General features: G+C 40.4%; 2 protein-coding genes across 2 annotated transcripts; both read left to right on the top strand.

Moving 5' to 3' along the window:
* Window positions 1–3631: 3631 nt before the first annotated feature.
* On the top strand, window positions 3632–5847 carry exoc1l (exocyst complex component 1 like). The gene is made up of 3 exons (XM_085459482.1): window positions 3632–3752; window positions 3979–4154; window positions 5249–5847. The coding sequence occupies exons 1-3, from the start codon at window positions 3632–3634 to the stop codon at window positions 5513–5515; spliced, it is 564 nt and encodes a 187-aa protein (XP_085315608.1). The 3' UTR covers window positions 5516–5847.
* A 1969-nt stretch (window positions 5848–7816) lies between these two features.
* smc2 (structural maintenance of chromosomes 2) lies at window positions 7817–17421 on the top strand. The gene is made up of 25 exons (XM_085459481.1): window positions 7817–8166; window positions 8737–8886; window positions 8974–9096; window positions 9188–9226; window positions 9313–9423; window positions 9517–9561; window positions 9681–9914; window positions 10102–10251; window positions 10353–10586; window positions 10739–10898; window positions 11019–11136; window positions 12422–12560; window positions 12663–12782; window positions 12922–13126; window positions 13286–13421; window positions 13651–13775; window positions 13870–14063; window positions 14216–14359; window positions 14851–14925; window positions 15138–15257; window positions 15393–15593; window positions 15679–15795; window positions 16450–16610; window positions 16696–16843; window positions 16985–17421. The coding sequence occupies exons 1-25, from the start codon at window positions 7999–8001 to the stop codon at window positions 17159–17161; spliced, it is 3594 nt and encodes a 1197-aa protein (XP_085315607.1). The 5' UTR covers window positions 7817–7998; the 3' UTR covers window positions 17162–17421.
* The last annotated feature ends 432 nt before the right edge of the window (window positions 17422–17853 follow it).

Raw genomic sequence — 17853 nt, 5'->3', positions numbered from 1 at the left:
TAGGAATGGGGTCTAAAAGACACGTTGATGGTTTGGAGGAAGTAATTATTGAAGTTAACTCAGAAAGATCAATTGGAGAAAAAGAGTCTAACTTAATATCAATGGTACTAAGAGTGGAGGAGTTTAAGTATCTCGGGATCTTGTTCACAAGTGAAAGAAGAAGGGAGTGGGAGATCGCCAGACGGATTGATGCTGCGGCTGTACCAGTCCGTTGTGGTGAAGAGGGAGCTGAGTGTAAAAGCAAAGCTCTCAATTTAGCGGTCGATCTACGTCCCTACCTTCGCCCATGGTCACGAGCTGTGGGTACTGACTGAAAGAATGAGATCACGGATACAAGCGGCAGAAATGCGCTTCCTCCGAAGGGTGGTTGGCCTCTTCCTCAGAGATAGGTCAAGCAATTCAGCCCATCCAGGAGGGGCTCAGAGTAGAGCTGCTGCTCCTCCACATTGAAAGGAGCCAGTTGACGTAGTTCGGGCATCTGATAAGGATGCTTCCTGGGCGCTTCCTTGGTGAGGTGTTCCGGGCATGTGCCACCATGAGGACGCCCCGGGGGAGACCCAGGACACGCTGGAGAGATTATATCTCTCCCCCGCAACTTGGATAAGCAAAAGATGATGATGATGGATGGATGGAATTTTATATTTGACAATGGTGACGTTAAACCGAACTGATGAAAAAGCCAAATGACAAAAAATAATGAGCTAAACTGAGTTACCTTCTATTTATGCAAAATAAATGCTTTATTAATCCCAAATTTAAGAATTTTTTATGTTACAGCTGTTGAAATAATAATACTTATTCTCCCCTCGAAGGCAGGGAGTATGTAATTGTATGTTTGCAGCGTAGCATCCACAGTTTGCAAGATATCATTTTTTCAAATTTTGCGTAGTGGTAGATACCAGTAACAGCTCAAGCTGATATCATTTTTTTTGAAAATTCTGTAAAGATCAGAGCAAAGGAGGAAATAAGGAATAACATTTTTATGGGTCAAACCTCACAATAATATATGAAGCCTTTCGGAGACATGAGTACTTGGGTTGACCTTCATTAGCATTTTAGGTCAAAGTTGACCTTGTAAAACAAATTTGAAGAATCCATATTGAGTAATGTGTCATATGAAAGGGCATGGGGAGAGCTGTGCAACACACTTTTTATTTGATCAATGCGACGCCCTGGGGCGTCACAATGAAGCCATAATCAGCCGTTGTCATCGTACTGTAATCAAAACATCATAAAACGAAAGACATCATAAAAGAGTTTTAGTATAGCCCTTGCTATTCCGGGGGTGTTGCATTCTCTGAGTGCTCTTGTTGTTATTATGATTATAATTCATAGAATGTGGTATGTATATTGGACTATTTCTTGAGCTCTCTTATATCTCATTAATTCATTCCTCCTGCCTGGGCTCATTTTTCTCAGTCTCTCAGCTTCTTATTCCCGCTGTCAAGCTCCTTCTTCTGAACTCCAACTTCTCCTCCACTTTCCTCTCTGTCATCACTTTCACTTTCCTCACTGTACGTTGAGATTAGTCCTTATCTGCTTTTTAAAGGATTATCCACATTTTCCTATCTATTATTTTCTCTCCTTTCTGCTTTTTCCCTCACACAGCACCCCTGCATATTATGCACGATTCAGTCATTCTGTAATTGATCTCTTCTTGTCGCGTTCACATTCTGGGTTTCCTTTACTCAACGTGTTCTGTTCCTTCTTTCTTTCTTGCTTTTGTCTTCCTTCTTGCTTCCTGCTTTCTCCAGCGTTCCACTTTAACACTTGTTCTGCACCCTTCGTGTCAATCACCTTGTGGGTTCCTCAGTAACTTTATTGCATCTCATTCCTTGCGTCTTCAGCTGATTCCTTCTTCTTTTCATTTCCCCCAAGCCTTCATTATTTAGGATTCCAGCATCACATAGTTGATTTCCTCATCCTTGTTGCTATATGTTCCATTCTATTCATTATCTCTTTGTCTTGTTCAATTAAGCATACCTGCATTTCCAAACTCCCCCCATGTTACCTTCTAACAGTAATATAGCTGTTTTATCCCAATGATTTCCATTTCTTACGTGCACTTGTGTATTCCAGCACATGCTGCACCCCCCCCCCCCCCCCCCCAAAAAAAACAAAAACAAAACTCTAAACCTTGGATTACCCCAGCAAATGTGCAAATATGAATCTTTTCAATGTATGTGTCATATATACTGGGATAAATCAATGATAAGTAAGTACAAAAAAACCTCATGTGTTATTCATAAGATTCAACACTTGTATGTATTTGCTTTCCTCCCTATACTTCCTGCCTCTCCGCTCATTTTTCCATCTCAGAGGCAAAAAGCCTTTCAAGCGAACACCCACAAAAACCATCAACAACAACAACAATAAAGCACTTAGCAGAGGAGCGACCCATTTTTGTTTTCATAAATGTGACAAATCCAATGGAGCCACACTTTTTAGTGCTAACAAATTGGATCAGAGCTCCGGTCTGGTTCATTCTGGGGTGGTTTTGGCCTGTAGAGAAGTCCTCCCACAACGTTTTGACAAATCTGTCAACAGCTGGGATTCGTTCATAGGTGCAAAATGATGTCCTCCACAGCCTGGCATGTCTAGTAAATTACCTTGTGGAGCCATGATCACTAGAGCAGCTTCCTTTATATGCTTATAAAAATCACCCCCACCTCCCCACCCCTCATCTCCCCATTTAAGTGCTTCACTGTACTTGTACATATTGTCAGAGATTGAATTACTACACGGTAATGGAAACCATGCAGAGTGCTGTGGGACATCCGTTTCCCACACAACAACCGTTTAATCACGGACAAACACTGGGCTGTTTGCCACAATATGTATCAGTGTCTATATGTGAGTGAGTGGAGAAGAGGCCAAAAGACCACAAAAAAAAAAAGTGAGACCGTCTGTTACATGTGCGCTGCAATGGAGCCATGCAACCACATGGAACCGCAGTTAGTTAATATTCCATCTGCCAGGGAACATGCACAAAAAAACATTGATCTTATATGAGAAGAGCTGCCCCCCCCCCCCCCACACACACACACACCCCCCTAGTTACTGAGCATATATAATTAATGCTAAATATACATTTCAAATGCTTATCCAACCATGATATACAAACAGTATCTAAGATATTTTTGTCAGCTACAAATGCAAGAGTGAAATCCATATTTGCAGGAAACCGTCATAACATAATGGATCTTAATTGAAGCAATAAAAACGCAAATGATGAAGAGCTTGGCCTTTTATTGCCCCCTTTCTACTCACTCCCTCCTGGGCAAGTTGGTATGAATGCAGCACTTCAATCAAAGATTAACATACATCATCAGACCATGCCGATCCAGAGTGGACGGTGTGTGTGTGCGTGCATTTGTGGGTAGAGTAAGAGCTTATTTCACACAGAACCAACCCACAAACCCTGCATGCTTTCAGAAGGTCTGGGCACGGGGAGCATCACCACTTCCCTCCCCTCCCGCCACTGCTGGATTCCAGGGTTCTCCAGTGTCACAGTATTTTTGGGGGGGATATCTCATTCCTTTCTTTTGAGTTTCTCTCGCTCTCTTTGGTCCCCCTTCTTGCCGTTGCTGTTTTTTGGGACGCTCCGATTCTTCTCCCCCTCTCTCCAGTGATGTCGTCTCTTCTGAGGGAGGAGATGCAGAGAGTTTTGTTTCGACCTGCAAAAGAGAGACTGGTGGAGTTCATTGAAATTGAAGAGCCATCGCACGGAAGACATTTTTTCTGTGCCTCAGGTAAATAGCTTGATTGTTGACTCAGAAATGTGCGTTTGATTTTTACACAGGAGTAAATATCTTCCTCCTTAAAATGTACATTTTTAATGTGTTTAATAACTTACTTCCTTAAAAGCTGTGTATACCTGCACCACACAGGGTGTGTTAAATCTATAAGGCTGGCTTGCTGATGAAAAGCCCGGTGCTGCAGTGCACCTGTTTGTGATGTTTTTCCATTTTTCCGCAGTTGCAAAAAACAAAGAAGTCCAGCTATGTATAGTGCACTGTCAGATGTCTGTGCCCCTAAAGTCTACATCCAAGAGATCCTTCACCAAACGCTCCTGCATACATGAGTGCTACCGGAGGGCAGAGATCTGGTCCCTGAAATACCTTACCCTGATTGATGGAAGAAATCCTGACGTGGTAATTAGCCAAATTCTTCTGTAACTTCCATTGTTCTTAACTGGCTAAAATAGAGACAAACTGTCTTTTGGGTAACTGTATGTGGATGGCATTCTTGATGACCACATAGACCGCATAATAATAATTCTGTGGACATTTTGCTTTATCAGTACCTATTAACTAAGTAATTAAAATGTATTTATAAAGTGCATTTAAACACAGTTTTCACCAACCAAACTGGTGCACCAAGTCACTGCACTTTGACCACCACCATAATGTTCTGTTTATGCCACAGCTGCACTAAATTAACAATATTTGTAATTATCCATGTCATTTTTTATGTTTCTGGAATGTTTAATCTACCAGTAAGTACCAAGCTCCTTAATGAAAATGATATTTTTAATGCTAAAATTGCTGTTGTTATTATTATTTTCATCCGTGATTTATATTAAAGCACACAAATTTTTTATTTTATTTTATTAAGATGGCAAATTACAGTGATTGCATTCCTAAACAGAAAAGGTTTAGTGATTGAATGTTATGCAGAAGTCCAGTGTACCGGCATTTTTCAAATATAAAAATGTGAAAACAAATTTTGTGTTTGCTTAATAAATAATAATATAACTTTTAGTTTTAAACACGTTTTTGACAGATTTCTAAAATACTGGTGCTTTCTTGTTTTTATGACAAGTGGTCTAATAAATTTGTTAAGCACTGTATGTATCCCATATACACACAGGGGTGTAAATACATTAAGATAAAATCATAAATGAATTTAAGATAATTCCAAGCTCCTTAGCTATTAAATTCTAGATGAGTTATGTTATTAAAATCTTTACTCCTGCTCTGGCACCCTCCCGTGACTCATCAGCAATAAATTTGACATTGTTATTTATCTATTTTTCACATTTTAATTAATCGTTTGGAAAATTTCTACAGTTGCTTAAACACATAATGTTTGTGGGCTAACAAGGGACAAGGTAAAGATGAATGGTCTATGGTCATTTGGCTTTAGTTGCCCTATAATAATGTAAGCTTTCTACAGAACAAACACAATAAAAAAAATGCAGTGATTCTTAAAGGTGCTCCATAAATATAATTTTCTTTGGTTTCAGGATGACCCTTGTTTCCTGCTGCACTTCGACGAGGTGCGTACAGTGACGGCCATCAGCTGCTCAGCCAAATATGCTATGGTGCGTGCCCTGGTTGCCCTCAGTGACCGGTACTGTCAAAGGTCACTGAACCTGAGGAACTTTGACTGGCCTTACATCAAGCCCACCTCCTTCTACTCAGACAAAGGGGACTGCGCTGTTCTGTCACAGATATGCTTCTATGCAATCAATTTGGTTTGTCTCTCCATGTGTCATGTGCCTCTGGATTGATAATAAAAGTACGCAGTTGTTGTGAGAGTGCCAGTTAAGGTGGGTGTTTATATTACGAAGTTGTAGCAAATACTGTACGTGTATATTGCTTATATCAGTTAGTGTGAAGCAAATGTAGGCTCGTAGCTTCAGTTAGCTGGGCTTTGAAGAACTCATATTTACAATGAAATATGTTTTGCATTAATGCTCTGCTAAATGTATCTTCATGGCAAATGCTAGCTATGTGCCATATTTATCATCTAATTTTGTTAACTTTTAATTATATAACCCTGGAAGTTATTATATTATATTCCATGTGCTGAATTTCAAAATAAATGTAGCACAAAAGAAATAAAGCAACTGCAAATTCCTTGCGCTTTTTTCTCCCTTTATCTTCTTAAACACAGGGTACGAATCATGTATTCTGTCCTCTTTGTGCAGTGCACAGTACTGTTAACAGCACATGTCACAGGGAGCTGCGCTGCAAAAATCTCATTTAGTTTAATGAACCTTAAAATGTATTTGGTGGATATTTCAGTGTCTGATTCTGATTCCAGTATACTCTATGCCATTTCTAGATAAATAAATGATTAGGTATTTCCTCAATAGATGTATTACTCCAATGATGAGAGGCTTTCAAGCAACATTGGTGTACATGAACTGCTGTGCAAAACTCTTGAGCCACCTCTCATTTCTTTACATTTTGCTGGGAAAATAGATGCAACAAATTTTTAAACATCTGCAAACACGCACAGAAATACAATAAACAGTGAAAAAAAAACGAGTTTGTACAATTCCAGTAAGCCTGAGTTAAGTTAGTTAATACTAAATACTAAGTTAGTATTCTGTATGACCAGCTTTTCTCTTTAACATAGCCTGAATTATCTTTGGAAAACTTGTAATTCCTGTAAGTAGTCTTTAGGAATAGCTCTCTGGGCTTCTTGAAGGACATCCAAAACTCTTCTTTGTATGTTGGCAGCCGGAAGAAAAGGAAATGGAAGAAAAGGCCTTTTCTTCCATTCTCTGTCAAGATGATTCCACACTGCTTCAATAATGTTGAGGGGCAGACTCCAGGGAGGTCGCGCCATAGCTGATAGTGTTCCACTGTATGTTTTTCTATCCAGATATGCTTTTAGTGCATTGGCAGTGTGTTTGAAATGACTGTCATGCTGAAGCCCCTACAAATCAGATGTTTTCAAGATGCCTGCGTGGTGGATCAAACTCTTATGGCACTTTTCTGTGTTAATAAGTCCATTAATTTTGACATGATCACAACACCAGTGGCTGAATTGTAGTCCCAAACCATGACAGAGTCTCTATAATGTTTTACAGATGGCTGTACACGCTGTTGCACCTTTTTCCTGACTTCTTCTCTACATATTAACAATGATTTATTAAAAAAAAAATTGGTTTCATCACTTCATAAGACCTCTTACCACTGATTTTCAGTCCAGTTCTTATGTAATTTAGCATACCTCAGCGTTTTCTCCGTTTTCCTTCCTTAAGAATTGCTTCTTGAAATTCACCCCTCCACTGAGACCATTTCTGATGAGGGCTCAGCCAGATATCTGGCACACACACACACACACACACACACACACACACGCCAAGACCTGCAAAGGTTTCAGTTAATAGGTGAATCAGAAAATATTACTTCATGCCTGTTCAACTGTGTTATCTTTGGCATTTTATTACAATTACAAGAAGTTCCGGCAGCTTGGAAGCAAAAGATAAAGAAATTAGGGGTGGGTCAAGACTTTTGCACAATAGGTTACATAAGTTAAATAACCGTGGGTGTAATTAGTATTTGAATTCAAGGCTATAACTTCTAGTCAATGCTTTTAGCAAGAGGAGCTACTTTTCGTTATTTAACAGTCATACCTCATAGCGCTTCTAAGTGACAGGTTTTTCAATTTCATTTAATATTTCAGATTTTATATAAAGAAACATTTAATATCTAGCATAATTAAATTATCTTTATTAATTAAAACTATTTTTAGTATAATGCAGTATTTTCTCGACCGGCCAGGTTGACTCGGGACGATTTTACTAAATGCACTTGTACTTCATATCTACAGGTGGCGCCAACAAACACACGCGCGCGCGAGCGCGTGCGTCTAAGAGTTTTAGTTGCCTTGGAAGTTGCCTGACGAAAATAAATATATATCGCAATAAATATTTAAGAATCGTTGTTTCTTTGATTTTACATTGACGTTTATTTATTTTAAAATTGGATCATTATAATATACTTGTTGTGTGTCTGCATATTTTTAATGTAGTTAGGTTTCTTTGTTTTGTTTCCGGCACACAACGGACGCACGCACTCGCGGCTCAGGGTCTGCACGCCTGCCGCCAAAATTCAAGTTAGAAGAGAGAAGCTGTTTCCCAGTTGTCGGTTGTAAACACGGGGCTAATATTTGGTGCTTTCTGTTTAAGGTGGTGGTTTGTCACCTGGCTGTAACAAATCTTGCCTCCGGAATCAGCTGAGAGAGAAAACCCGAAAGATGTACATCAAGTCTATTATTATCGAAGGATTCAAGTCCTACGCGCAAAGGACGGAGATCAACGGCTTTGACCCACTCTTCAACGCCATCACAGGATTGAACGGCAGCGGCAAGTCCAATATTTTGGACTCGATATGTTTCCTTTTGGGTATTTCAAATCTCACCCATGTAAGTGTGCTGTTGTCCGTAAGCTAGCTTAAAAGCTATCAAATCCAGTGTTCCAGTTGTTTATATTTGATTACTTAAGAGTTTTTGTTGAGTTTGATAATGGCAGTGGTTGTATTCCTCTCAGTAACAAGCGAAAGTCACAAATTGTTATAGTGCTGAAAACTACTGTATTTTGCGAAACAAATTTAAAAATAAAATGAAGTATGAATACAAGAAATACATCTAGTTGTAGTTTCGTAGAAGCTGTCAATAGAGTAAGCATAAGAAGGCATCGACACTTTGAGACTGCGGTCGCTTCATGACTGGAAGTAAATAGCCGTCACGATTTGTTTATAACAATATTGTTCTCTCATAGCAAGTGACAAAAAATAATAAAATAAACATATCCTTTCTGAAAACTGACTCAGGTCAAACTGAACTGCCACAAAAGTGAGAAACAAAATATGAAGAACAACTGTTGAATAATACGAAAGTGCAGTGACCCTGAACTGAGGTTAACTAAGTAAGAAGCATGTGTAGTTGTTTCTCATTCAAAATTTGCATCCTTTTTTGTTTCATCTCACCTGACAGGTGCGAGCCTCCAACCTCCAGGACTTGGTGTACAAGAACGGACAGGGTGGCATCACAAAGGCCACTGTGTCCATTACCTTTGACAACTCCAACAAAAGCCAGAGTCCTCTGGGGTTCGAAACACATGATGAGATCACTGTTACGAGACAGGTGGGGAAAGAAATAAAGGAGGAAACTCTCTGACTTTAGGATTATTATGCAGTCCTTGTATTAACACGCATATACTTTTTTTTTTAGGTGGTAATTGGTGGCAGGAACAAGTATCTCATCAATGGAGTCAATGCCAACAACACTCGCGTGCAGGACTTATTCTGCTCTGTTGGTCTTAATGTCAACAACCCACATTTCCTCATCATGCAGGTCAGTCTTGTTTCAGCGGTGTAGTTGTGGTTGTAAATGGATATGATCTGTCACCCCATTCAAAGATTTTCCTTTTGTTTTAATACATTAGGGGAGGATCACCAAAGTTCTGAATATGAAACCACCAGAGGTAAGACAAACACTTTGCCCATTAGGAGGACACTTATTTCCCTCCCTTCTTAGGACTTATAATATTGAATACTTCTCTTCTTTCAGATCCTTGCCATGATCGAGGAAGCAGCAGGTACCAGGATGTATGAATGTAAAAAGATTAGTGCTCAGAAGACCATTGAGAAGAAAGAGGCCAAGCTGAAGGAGATTCAGACTGTATGTTAATTCACTCTGACTGTATCACTATCTATACTTGTTCGTCAGCAAACTGCTGCTGAAGCAAACCATTTGTTGTGTTTGCTCTTTCAGATTTTGGATGAGGAAATCACTCCAACCATGCAGAAACTGCAGGAGGTAGTTTGGCATTAAGATTTGAACCGACTATCTCTCTCCACAGGTTCAACCCGTGAAGCCTGTGTTCTTTTTGTTTTTACTGTTGTAATATCCATTTCTGAACCTTCCTCTGTCCACAGGAACGATCATCATATCTGGAATACCAGAAGCTGATGCGTGAGATCCAGCACTTGTCGCGGCTGTATGTGGCCTGGCTGTTTGTGTGTGCAGAGGAGACCAAGCTGAAGTCAGCAGAGAATCTAAAAGTGATGCAGGACAACATCGCCAAGATGCAAGCCAGCATGGCAGAGAACGAGAGCAAAGTCCAGGAGCTCACAGCCCAGATTCAGGAGCTGCAAAAGAAAAAAGACCAGGTACTTTACACTGGGGAAGAAAGGGAGCGATTTTTCACAATTTGATTTTCTTTTTCTATAATAGTGGGCAGATTTTTTCAGTACCTTTGTTGAAGTCTTTAAAATAATTTGTATGCTATAGGTCCATCCTCTGTATGTTTTAATCAAACTGCAGCAAAGTAATCCATATCAATCTGCTCGTCTGTAGGAAGTAAATGGAGTATTAAAGTCTCTTGAGGAGGCTCTAGCTGATGTTCAGCGTGTGGACGCCAAAGCTCAGAGTGCACTTGACTTAAAAAAATCAAATCTCAAAGATGAAACCAAGAAGAGGAAGGAGCTTGTAAAGAACATGGAAGAGGTAATGGATTAATAAAAATCTTGCTATTCTATGACTTGCAAACAAGGGCAATGTGTACATCTGAATCATTTATTCAAACTGTTGTTTTCCTTGATCTGCAGGACAAGAAAATGCTTGTGGTGAAGGAAAAGGAGGTTTCTGTGTTGACCAAGCAGCTTCAGGCTCTGCAGGAGGAGGGAAAGAATGACAGCGCTGCCCTCGAGGCAGCTGAGCAGCATTTCAAAGCTGTGTCTGCAGGTCTTTCTACCAACGAGGATGGAGAGGAAGCCACACTCGCAGGCCAGATGATGGCCTGCAAGAATGACATAAGCAAAGCAGATACAGAGGCCAAGCAGGTGAGTCTTGCTTTTAGAATAAATATTTTTGCAGAAGGCTGATTATGCTTCTGTGACTGGAAAACGTTTTTTTCACTGACCTTATTCCCTGGGTTCTTATTTTATCCTGAATTTCCAACCATCTATTTTTTTTCTTCCTTATTTATGCTCAGGCCCAAATGACGCTTAAGCATGCCCAGGCTGAGCTGAAGACCAAACAAGCAGAGGTGAAAAAGATGGACAGTGGCTACAAAAAAGACCAGGACACTCTGAAAGCTGTCAAAAACAGCAGGGAGAAACTAGAGGCTGAGCTAGCCAAGCTCAACTACGAAGGTACTAATTCATGATTATTTATGTATTTGTTTAAACAGGAGTCACATGAACTCACGTATGAGGTGCCTTTTCTGTATAAACCTGTGTACTAACTGGAGGGTTTTTTATGTCCTTCTGCAGATGGGAAGGAAGAAAGTCTGCTGGAAAAAAGAAGGCAGCTGTCCAGAGAGATAACTAAACTTAAAGAGACGCATGAGCGTCTTATGTCACGTTTCCCCAACCTGCGCTTTGATTACAAGTAAGAACTCAGATCTCATCAAATTATACCACATCTAATGTTATAAAGACATTTAATGATTTTCTAATTAGGGAAGTATTAAAAAAAATTAAAAAGGAGCACTGAGAAACTTTCATGTTAAAAATGTAGAGGTGTGTAAATTTATTTGTTTATTTATTTTTATAAACTTGTATTCCTTTGCATACTTGGCTGACAGTTCCCTCACCTTTTAGCTTTGTTGTATTGTACCTGTGAAGGGGAGTCTTAGCCATTTGTTAATATATTGATATGATGGCAGATATATATGGGTTTTTATGTGGTGCCAGAGGACACCAGCTAATAAAATGCTAGGACATTTCTTTTCCCTCCTGGGTCCCCACTCTCTGTGGTCAGTTGTTGTTGGTGTGTGTGTGTGTGTGTGTGTGTGTGTGTGTGTGTGTGTGTGTGTGTGTGTGTGTGTGTGTGTGTGTGTGCGTGTCCACAGTGCTGAACAGTCCAATGATAATAGTTCTGGAGTGTGTCAACACAACATGTAGTTACATTTCTGGGTCGTAGGGTTTGAAAGCGGTTTGCAGTTATGATGTTGGGATAAAGCCCAAAATTTAATTTATAAGAATAAACGAACAAATGAATCACATCCTCTCTTTTGAAAGGCAGGAAAGAGACACTGTGTGGAAAATTTAAAAATAAAAAAACATAAGAAATATGTATTTCAATAATCTCTTAGCTACCTCAGAATATCTTCGATAATTATAATTTCCAATTATTCCAACTCTGTTAATTGATAACTTCATCAAATTTCTTCAGTATACTTATCTTAAAGACTTTGGCCAAACAAAATATGAAAAAATCAATGCTCGAAAACGGGATTTAAAAAAAATCATTAGAGATTAAATCATTCCTTGAAAAACAGGGTTTATGTGTTTTTAGAGGGAGTGAACACTACTTAATGAACTCAGGTGTGCTAACCTCCTAAGACCTGAACTCTTCCATGGCATGCATTTTTAATTTCTCATTGATATTTGGGCATATTGGGACCCAATGAATGTAAAAACAAAGAAATACCTGATGATTTTTTATTTATTTTTTTACCTGATTTTTGTTTCTAAGAACAATGAGAGCCACATCTGAGGACATTCGTTTTAAATTTTGATAGAACTGTGGCAGTATAATGTCCTTGTAAGTGGATATCAGGCCCTTTAGAGCAAAATTTAGTATTTTGCTCTAGACAACCCAAAATGTGATGTCCACATATGTGGACGCCAGGTCCTAGGAGGTTAATGTTGTTTTTAATGTCCCTCTTTAGGGACCCTGAGCGAGGGTGGGACCGCAGCAAAGTGAAGGGGCTTCTAGCTAACCTGATCACAGTCAGCGACATCTCCTATTCAACAGCGCTGGAGGTCGTGGCAGGAGGACGGCTTTATAACATTGTTGTTGACACAGAGGTAGGTGTGTGTGACCAGTCTGTGTGTTGTTTATTTATTTATTTTCATTCACAGATCAGTGGGATGGCATAACTGAAGTTATTGATTTTTGTTTTTTTGTAGGTGACAGGCAAAAAGTTGCTAGAGAAGGGAGAGCTGCAGCGAAGGTACACCATCATTCCCCTGAACAAGATCTCTGCAAAGACACTTAATGACAGAGTGATCAACGCTGCCAAGAACCTGGTGAGAGAATCTTCTGAGTGTTTGGGTTTGAAAATGTTTGGAGAAGTTGTAAAAGTGCACTTAATTTTTTTTTTTCCCCCCGTTTACTGAAACTTACCATTGACTCTTATTGCATTCTTTCTGTCTTATCTTCATCCAGGTTGGAGTGGACAATGTTCACACAGCTCTGTCCTTAGTCGGTTATGAGTCTGACCTACGTAAAGCCATGGAGTATGTGTTTGGCGCCACACTGGTGTGCGACACTCTGGACAATGCCAAAAAAGTGGCTTTCGATAAGCAGGTGATGACCAAGACAGTCACACTCGGTGGAGACATCTTTGACCCACAGGGAACCCTGAGTGGAGGTGAGAGCAAGGAGGACGTGTGTGCTCTGTCATGTGTTATTTATTGGATTTTGTTGCCACTGTTTTATGATGACTTTGAACATTTTACCTGCAGCGATGGTTTTATTTGAACTCACTCAAGCACTCAAAAAGTAAACTGGCTTTTTTTCCTCCTCTCAGGTGCTCGCTCCCAGTCTGCATCAGTTCTGTCCAGCCTGAAGGAGGTGAAGGAGGTTCAGGACAACCTGAATGAAAAGGAGGCCCAACTTCAGGATACTGAACGGCAACTGGCCAGCCTGAAGGGAACCGCTGAGAAGTATGTACATGCAAACACACAAAATATGCCCATGTTTTAACTGTTTACAGCAAAACTCTTAAAAACCTTGTTTTTAAGACTTAATGCACCACAACGCCGTTTAGTATTTAAAAGCAGTGGGAAAAAAACACAACAGAAACACACTGTGATGTAGCTGCCAGCATGTTTTCTCACCTACCCTGGTACATTTCCTTGTTCTTTTCACCACACTTCTCTCTCTCTCTTGCAGGTATCGTCAGCTGAAGCAGCAGTATGAACTGAAGGTGGAGGAAGAACAGATTCTGCAGGCCAAGGTGCAGCAGAGCTCCTTCCACCAGCAGCAAGAGGAGCTGGAGAGGCTGCGCAAAGCAATTGGTCAGAGAAATCAAAATACGTGGGGCAACAAAAAACCATCCAGTCTGCACTTTGTGTTTTCTAACTTGATCAAATGTGCTGTTTGTTAATCCAGAGGAGAGTGAGGAGACGTTGCGTGTTACTAAGGAGGTGCAAAAGCGGGCTGAAGAGAAATACAAGGTGCTGGAGAACAAGATGAAGAATGCTGAAGCTGAGAGGGAGAAGGAGCTGAAAGCTGCCCAGCAGAAACTCAATACAGCCAAGGCCAAAGCCGATGCCTTCAACAAGAAGCTGAAGCAGAAGCAGCAGGTTAAATGAACTTTTGACTGCTTTGAATAATTGCTACAATATACAATAATATATTTTTAATTTTAGCCAGAATTTTAGTCAGCCAGTGTGTGTCTGTCTGTTTTGTGTTTTATTTATTATTTATTTAACTCTTTCTTTGCTCATGTTTGCAGGAGGCTGATGCTGTGGCCCTGGAGCTGGAGGAGCTGCAGAGGGAGCAGGCTGGCTACGAGCAGCAGATTCAGGCTGTAGACGAGGCGATGAAGGCCATCCAGGAGCAGATTGACAGCATGGCTTGCACTGTATCCCAAAACAAGGTATTTGGGCCATTTTGAACATGCAAAGTAGCTCCCAGAAGTCTTTTGGCAAATAGACTTAGATGAGTTTATTACTGCTCCACTCCAGGGGTGGAACTCGTTCACGTGAACTTAAAAAGTGTTATGATTTATCACAATCAATTTGTCTGTGTGGGTTCTCAGTCATCCAGGTCATGACAGTCTTAAGAGCTTGAAAAAGAGGGCGACTGGACTCTCCTTCTTTTGTTAAGCTCTTACGAATCCCAGTCGATTATTAACTCAGATCTTTTAAGTAAAAGTCTGACAACTTTAATTAGGCTGTTACAGGGTTTCCACGTAGTTGTTTTGGTCCTCATTATGAATTATATAGTTTTTCTCTTGTGGATTATTGGGCTGAGCATGTGCCATCTTTCTATGTAAAAAAAACAAAACAAAAAACACCATCAAATGTGATGTTTATAAATTTAAGTATCCAAATGCTTTCCTAATTTATTTTTTCTGTTGTAATGTAGGAGGCAGTGCGTAAAGCCCAGGAGGAGCTGGCCAAACAGAAGGAAGTGATTGTGTCACAAGACAAAGCGCTCAAGGTATATCTATCTATACATCTATATATATTTATTAATTAAATAATGTTACAAGCCTTCCACAGGAGGATTGTTGTTGTAACTGCAACAGTTTCAGTTTCTGACTCAAACATTTTAAAACATTTCACACTCCTCAGCACTGAGAGCTTCACAACTGGTTAGAACTTTCAGATATGACTGATTAACTGAATTGTTTGTCCATCTCAACCCTCCAGACAAAGTCCACTGAGGCCAATAAGCTCAGAGAACAAAACAATGAGGTCCAGCTGAAGATCAAGGAGCTGGAACATAACATCAGCAAACACCGCAAAGACAGCCAGGATGCTGCTGACAAGGTACACGCAAACTCTCATTAGCCCACAGTCCTCCCACTGCAGTAACACTTAATGTTGTCTTGATCCAGAAGATTGGAGTGAGTTTCATCTTTTCTCGTATGACTTGAGCATCATAAACACGTTTCCATCTCTCAGGTGACTCGGATGCTGGAGGAGCACGACTGGATCAATTCAGAGCGCCACTTTTTCGGTCAGCCGAACACTTCTTATGATTTCAAGACCAACAACCCGCGTGAAGCAGGCCAGCGGCTCAAGAAGCTGGAGGAGACCACCAGCAAGCTAGAGAGGAACGTTAACAAGAGGGCTATGAATATGCTGAACGAGGCAGAGGAAAGGGTGAGGAGGGACGAAAAAGTATATTTGTAACTCAAAGGCCTCAGCTACTGTCTGTTCCTCCATGTAACATCATTCCCTTCTGCAGTACAATGATCTGATGAAGAAGAAGAGGATTGTGGAGAACGACAAGGCAAAGATTTTGCAGACCATTGAGGAGCTGGACCAAAAGAAAAACGAGGCTCTTAACGTGGCGTGGCAGAAGGTATACTTCTCAGCACCTTTATTTATTCTTTCTCCTTTACTTATACTTATTGTCACCTTGCTTTGTTTTAAACTTACCATTGCAGGATTTTCAATAAATCTAATATCTGTGGATGTTATAAATCAGTAATGTCAGTGAACAGGACTTATTTTGTGCAGCAGCCACTTCTGCGTCTTTCTCTAACAGGTTTCAGTCACTATGAATATAAAAAGGTGTTAGGATCATAGGCTGTATGAAGAGTGTCACCACCCCATCTTTAAAATGAGGTCAGACAGTGAAACTGTACATATGTTAGGTAATCCTCCTTTCTTACACTCAGGTCATTTTTGTATATTTAGTCATCCTAACATTTTATTCAGTCTGATCCAAAACGGGTGACTGAGCCAAGAATCACATCAGGCTTCTGTAGGTTTTGCCCCCTAGTGGCCATTAAGAAGAAAGCAGGTTGGCTGCCTGTTTTACAGGAGTCACATAGTTTCTTTTTCTGCCTCCATACGACACATATATCATTGCCTCCTTCCTGTCTTGTTGTAGTTTTCTTTGTTTGTTTCTTAGTATCCTGTAGTTGTGGCATTTCAGATACTGGCTTTTGGTTGTTCCTTTTTTGTTTAACTTTAGAATAATTAATTTATTGCCCATTATCTCTCACTGTAGGTAAACAAGGACTTTGGCTCCATCTTCTCCACCCTGTTGCCAGGAGCCACAGCAAAGCTGGCTCCTCCGCAGGGCTGCGGTGTCCTGGAGGGCCTCGAGTTCAAAGTGGCCTTGGGTAACACCTGGAAGGAGAACCTCACAGAGCTCAGTGGTGGGCAAAGGTGAGTAACCTCATTCAGTATGGCCTTTTAGTGTCACTTCGATTGCACCTAAACAATACTGTAAATAAGTTGTGTCTGTTTTCAGATCACTGGTGGCCCTGTCTCTCATCCTGGCCATGCTGCTGTTCAAACCCGCTCCCATCTACATCTTAGATGAAGTGGACGCTGCTCTGGATCTGTCTCACACACAAAATATTGGGCAGATGCTGCGGACGCATTTTAGACACTCTCAGGTAAGTTAAAGCATGAAGGTTTTCACTTTATTTCGCAGAATACACTTCCTGTCGTGAAATACCGTAAACCATTATTCCTCTTTTAAACCAAGTTAATGGGTAAAGTTTTTCCAAACCTTGTAATTTTTATTGTCTTTGCAGTTTGTGGTCGTGTCACTAAAGGACGGCATGTTCACAAACGCCAACGTCCTATTCAAGACGAAGTTTGTCGACGGCATGTCCACAGTGACGCGGACCGCGCTCAGCCAGAGCGACCCCAAGAAAATCCAAGAAAAGCCATCACAGAAAGAGAAGAGGAGCAAACAGCTCATCAGCTAATCATTGCACTGAAATTTCATCGCACATTATGTCATCTAAAAACCTTGTAACATAACCTAAGGAGGTATCGGTTAATAAGAGTTTTCTCTTTATCTCATGTGTTCTTCTTTGTTTACATCTTTGCATTTCAAACAATAACGAGCTTTATTTTGTCTGAACTGTCCTTATTTATCCTTTCTCTTTTGTGGTTCACGTCCCCCTGCTTCCTGTCATCTGATTTATGTGCAGTTTATATTTTAGTAAATAAAGGAATAAATGCATTTTTGTCTGGTCTTGTTAGTTCTCCCATTGAAAGGGGGGGGGGGAGTACATAATTCAATTTGTTACTCAAACATATCGAGTAATATGTGATATAAAAGGGCACAGAGAAAACTGTACGACACACTTTAATCTTTTTCGATACAAAACCCTACGACAGGGGACGGGAACTCCAGGCCTCAAGGTGACCTGCACGTGTTAGATATCACCCTGGGTCAACACAACTGAATCAAATGATTAGTTCATTACCAGGCCTCTTCAGGACATGTTAAGGGGCAAATTTAGCCATTTAAATAAACTGTTTTGGATCAAGGTCACATTTACAACCTGCAGGACACTCGGCCCTTGAGACCTGGCGTTCCCCCACCCCTGCCCTAGACATTAGTGACACCATAGCAGGCTGATATCAGCATAAAAAAAAAAAGCTAATCGTA

Source organism: Copadichromis virginalis, linkage group LG6 (assembly GCF_057382275.1).
Source record: "Copadichromis virginalis isolate Kocher_CV1m ecotype Utaka linkage group LG6, C_Virginalis_male_GT1.1, whole genome shotgun sequence".
Classification (NCBI taxonomy): Eukaryota; Metazoa; Chordata; class Actinopteri; order Cichliformes; family Cichlidae; genus Copadichromis; species Copadichromis virginalis.
Note: the sequence above shows the minus strand (reverse complement) of the source record. Positions and strands in the feature narration are given on the sequence as shown.

Coding starts and splice junctions, on each gene's coding strand:
- smc2 (XM_085459481.1), top strand. CDS start 7,999: ATGTACATCAAGTCTATTATTATCGAAGGATTCAAGTCCTACGCGCAA. Junction 8,887..8,973: donor AGATCACTGTTACGAGACAG/GTGGGGAAAGAA, acceptor TTTTTTTTTTAG/GTGGTAATTGGTGGCAGGAA. Junction 14,064..14,215: donor AGCTGAAGCAGAAGCAGCAG/GTTAAATGAACT, acceptor TCATGTTTGCAG/GAGGCTGATGCTGTGGCCCT.
- exoc1l (XM_085459482.1), top strand. CDS start 3,632: ATGTCGTCTCTTCTGAGGGAGGAGATGCAGAGAGTTTTGTTTCGACCT. Junction 3,753..3,978: donor ACATTTTTTCTGTGCCTCAG/GTAAATAGCTTG, acceptor ATTTTTCCGCAG/TTGCAAAAAACAAAGAAGTC. Junction 4,155..5,248: donor ATGGAAGAAATCCTGACGTG/GTAATTAGCCAA, acceptor CTTTGGTTTCAG/GATGACCCTTGTTTCCTGCT.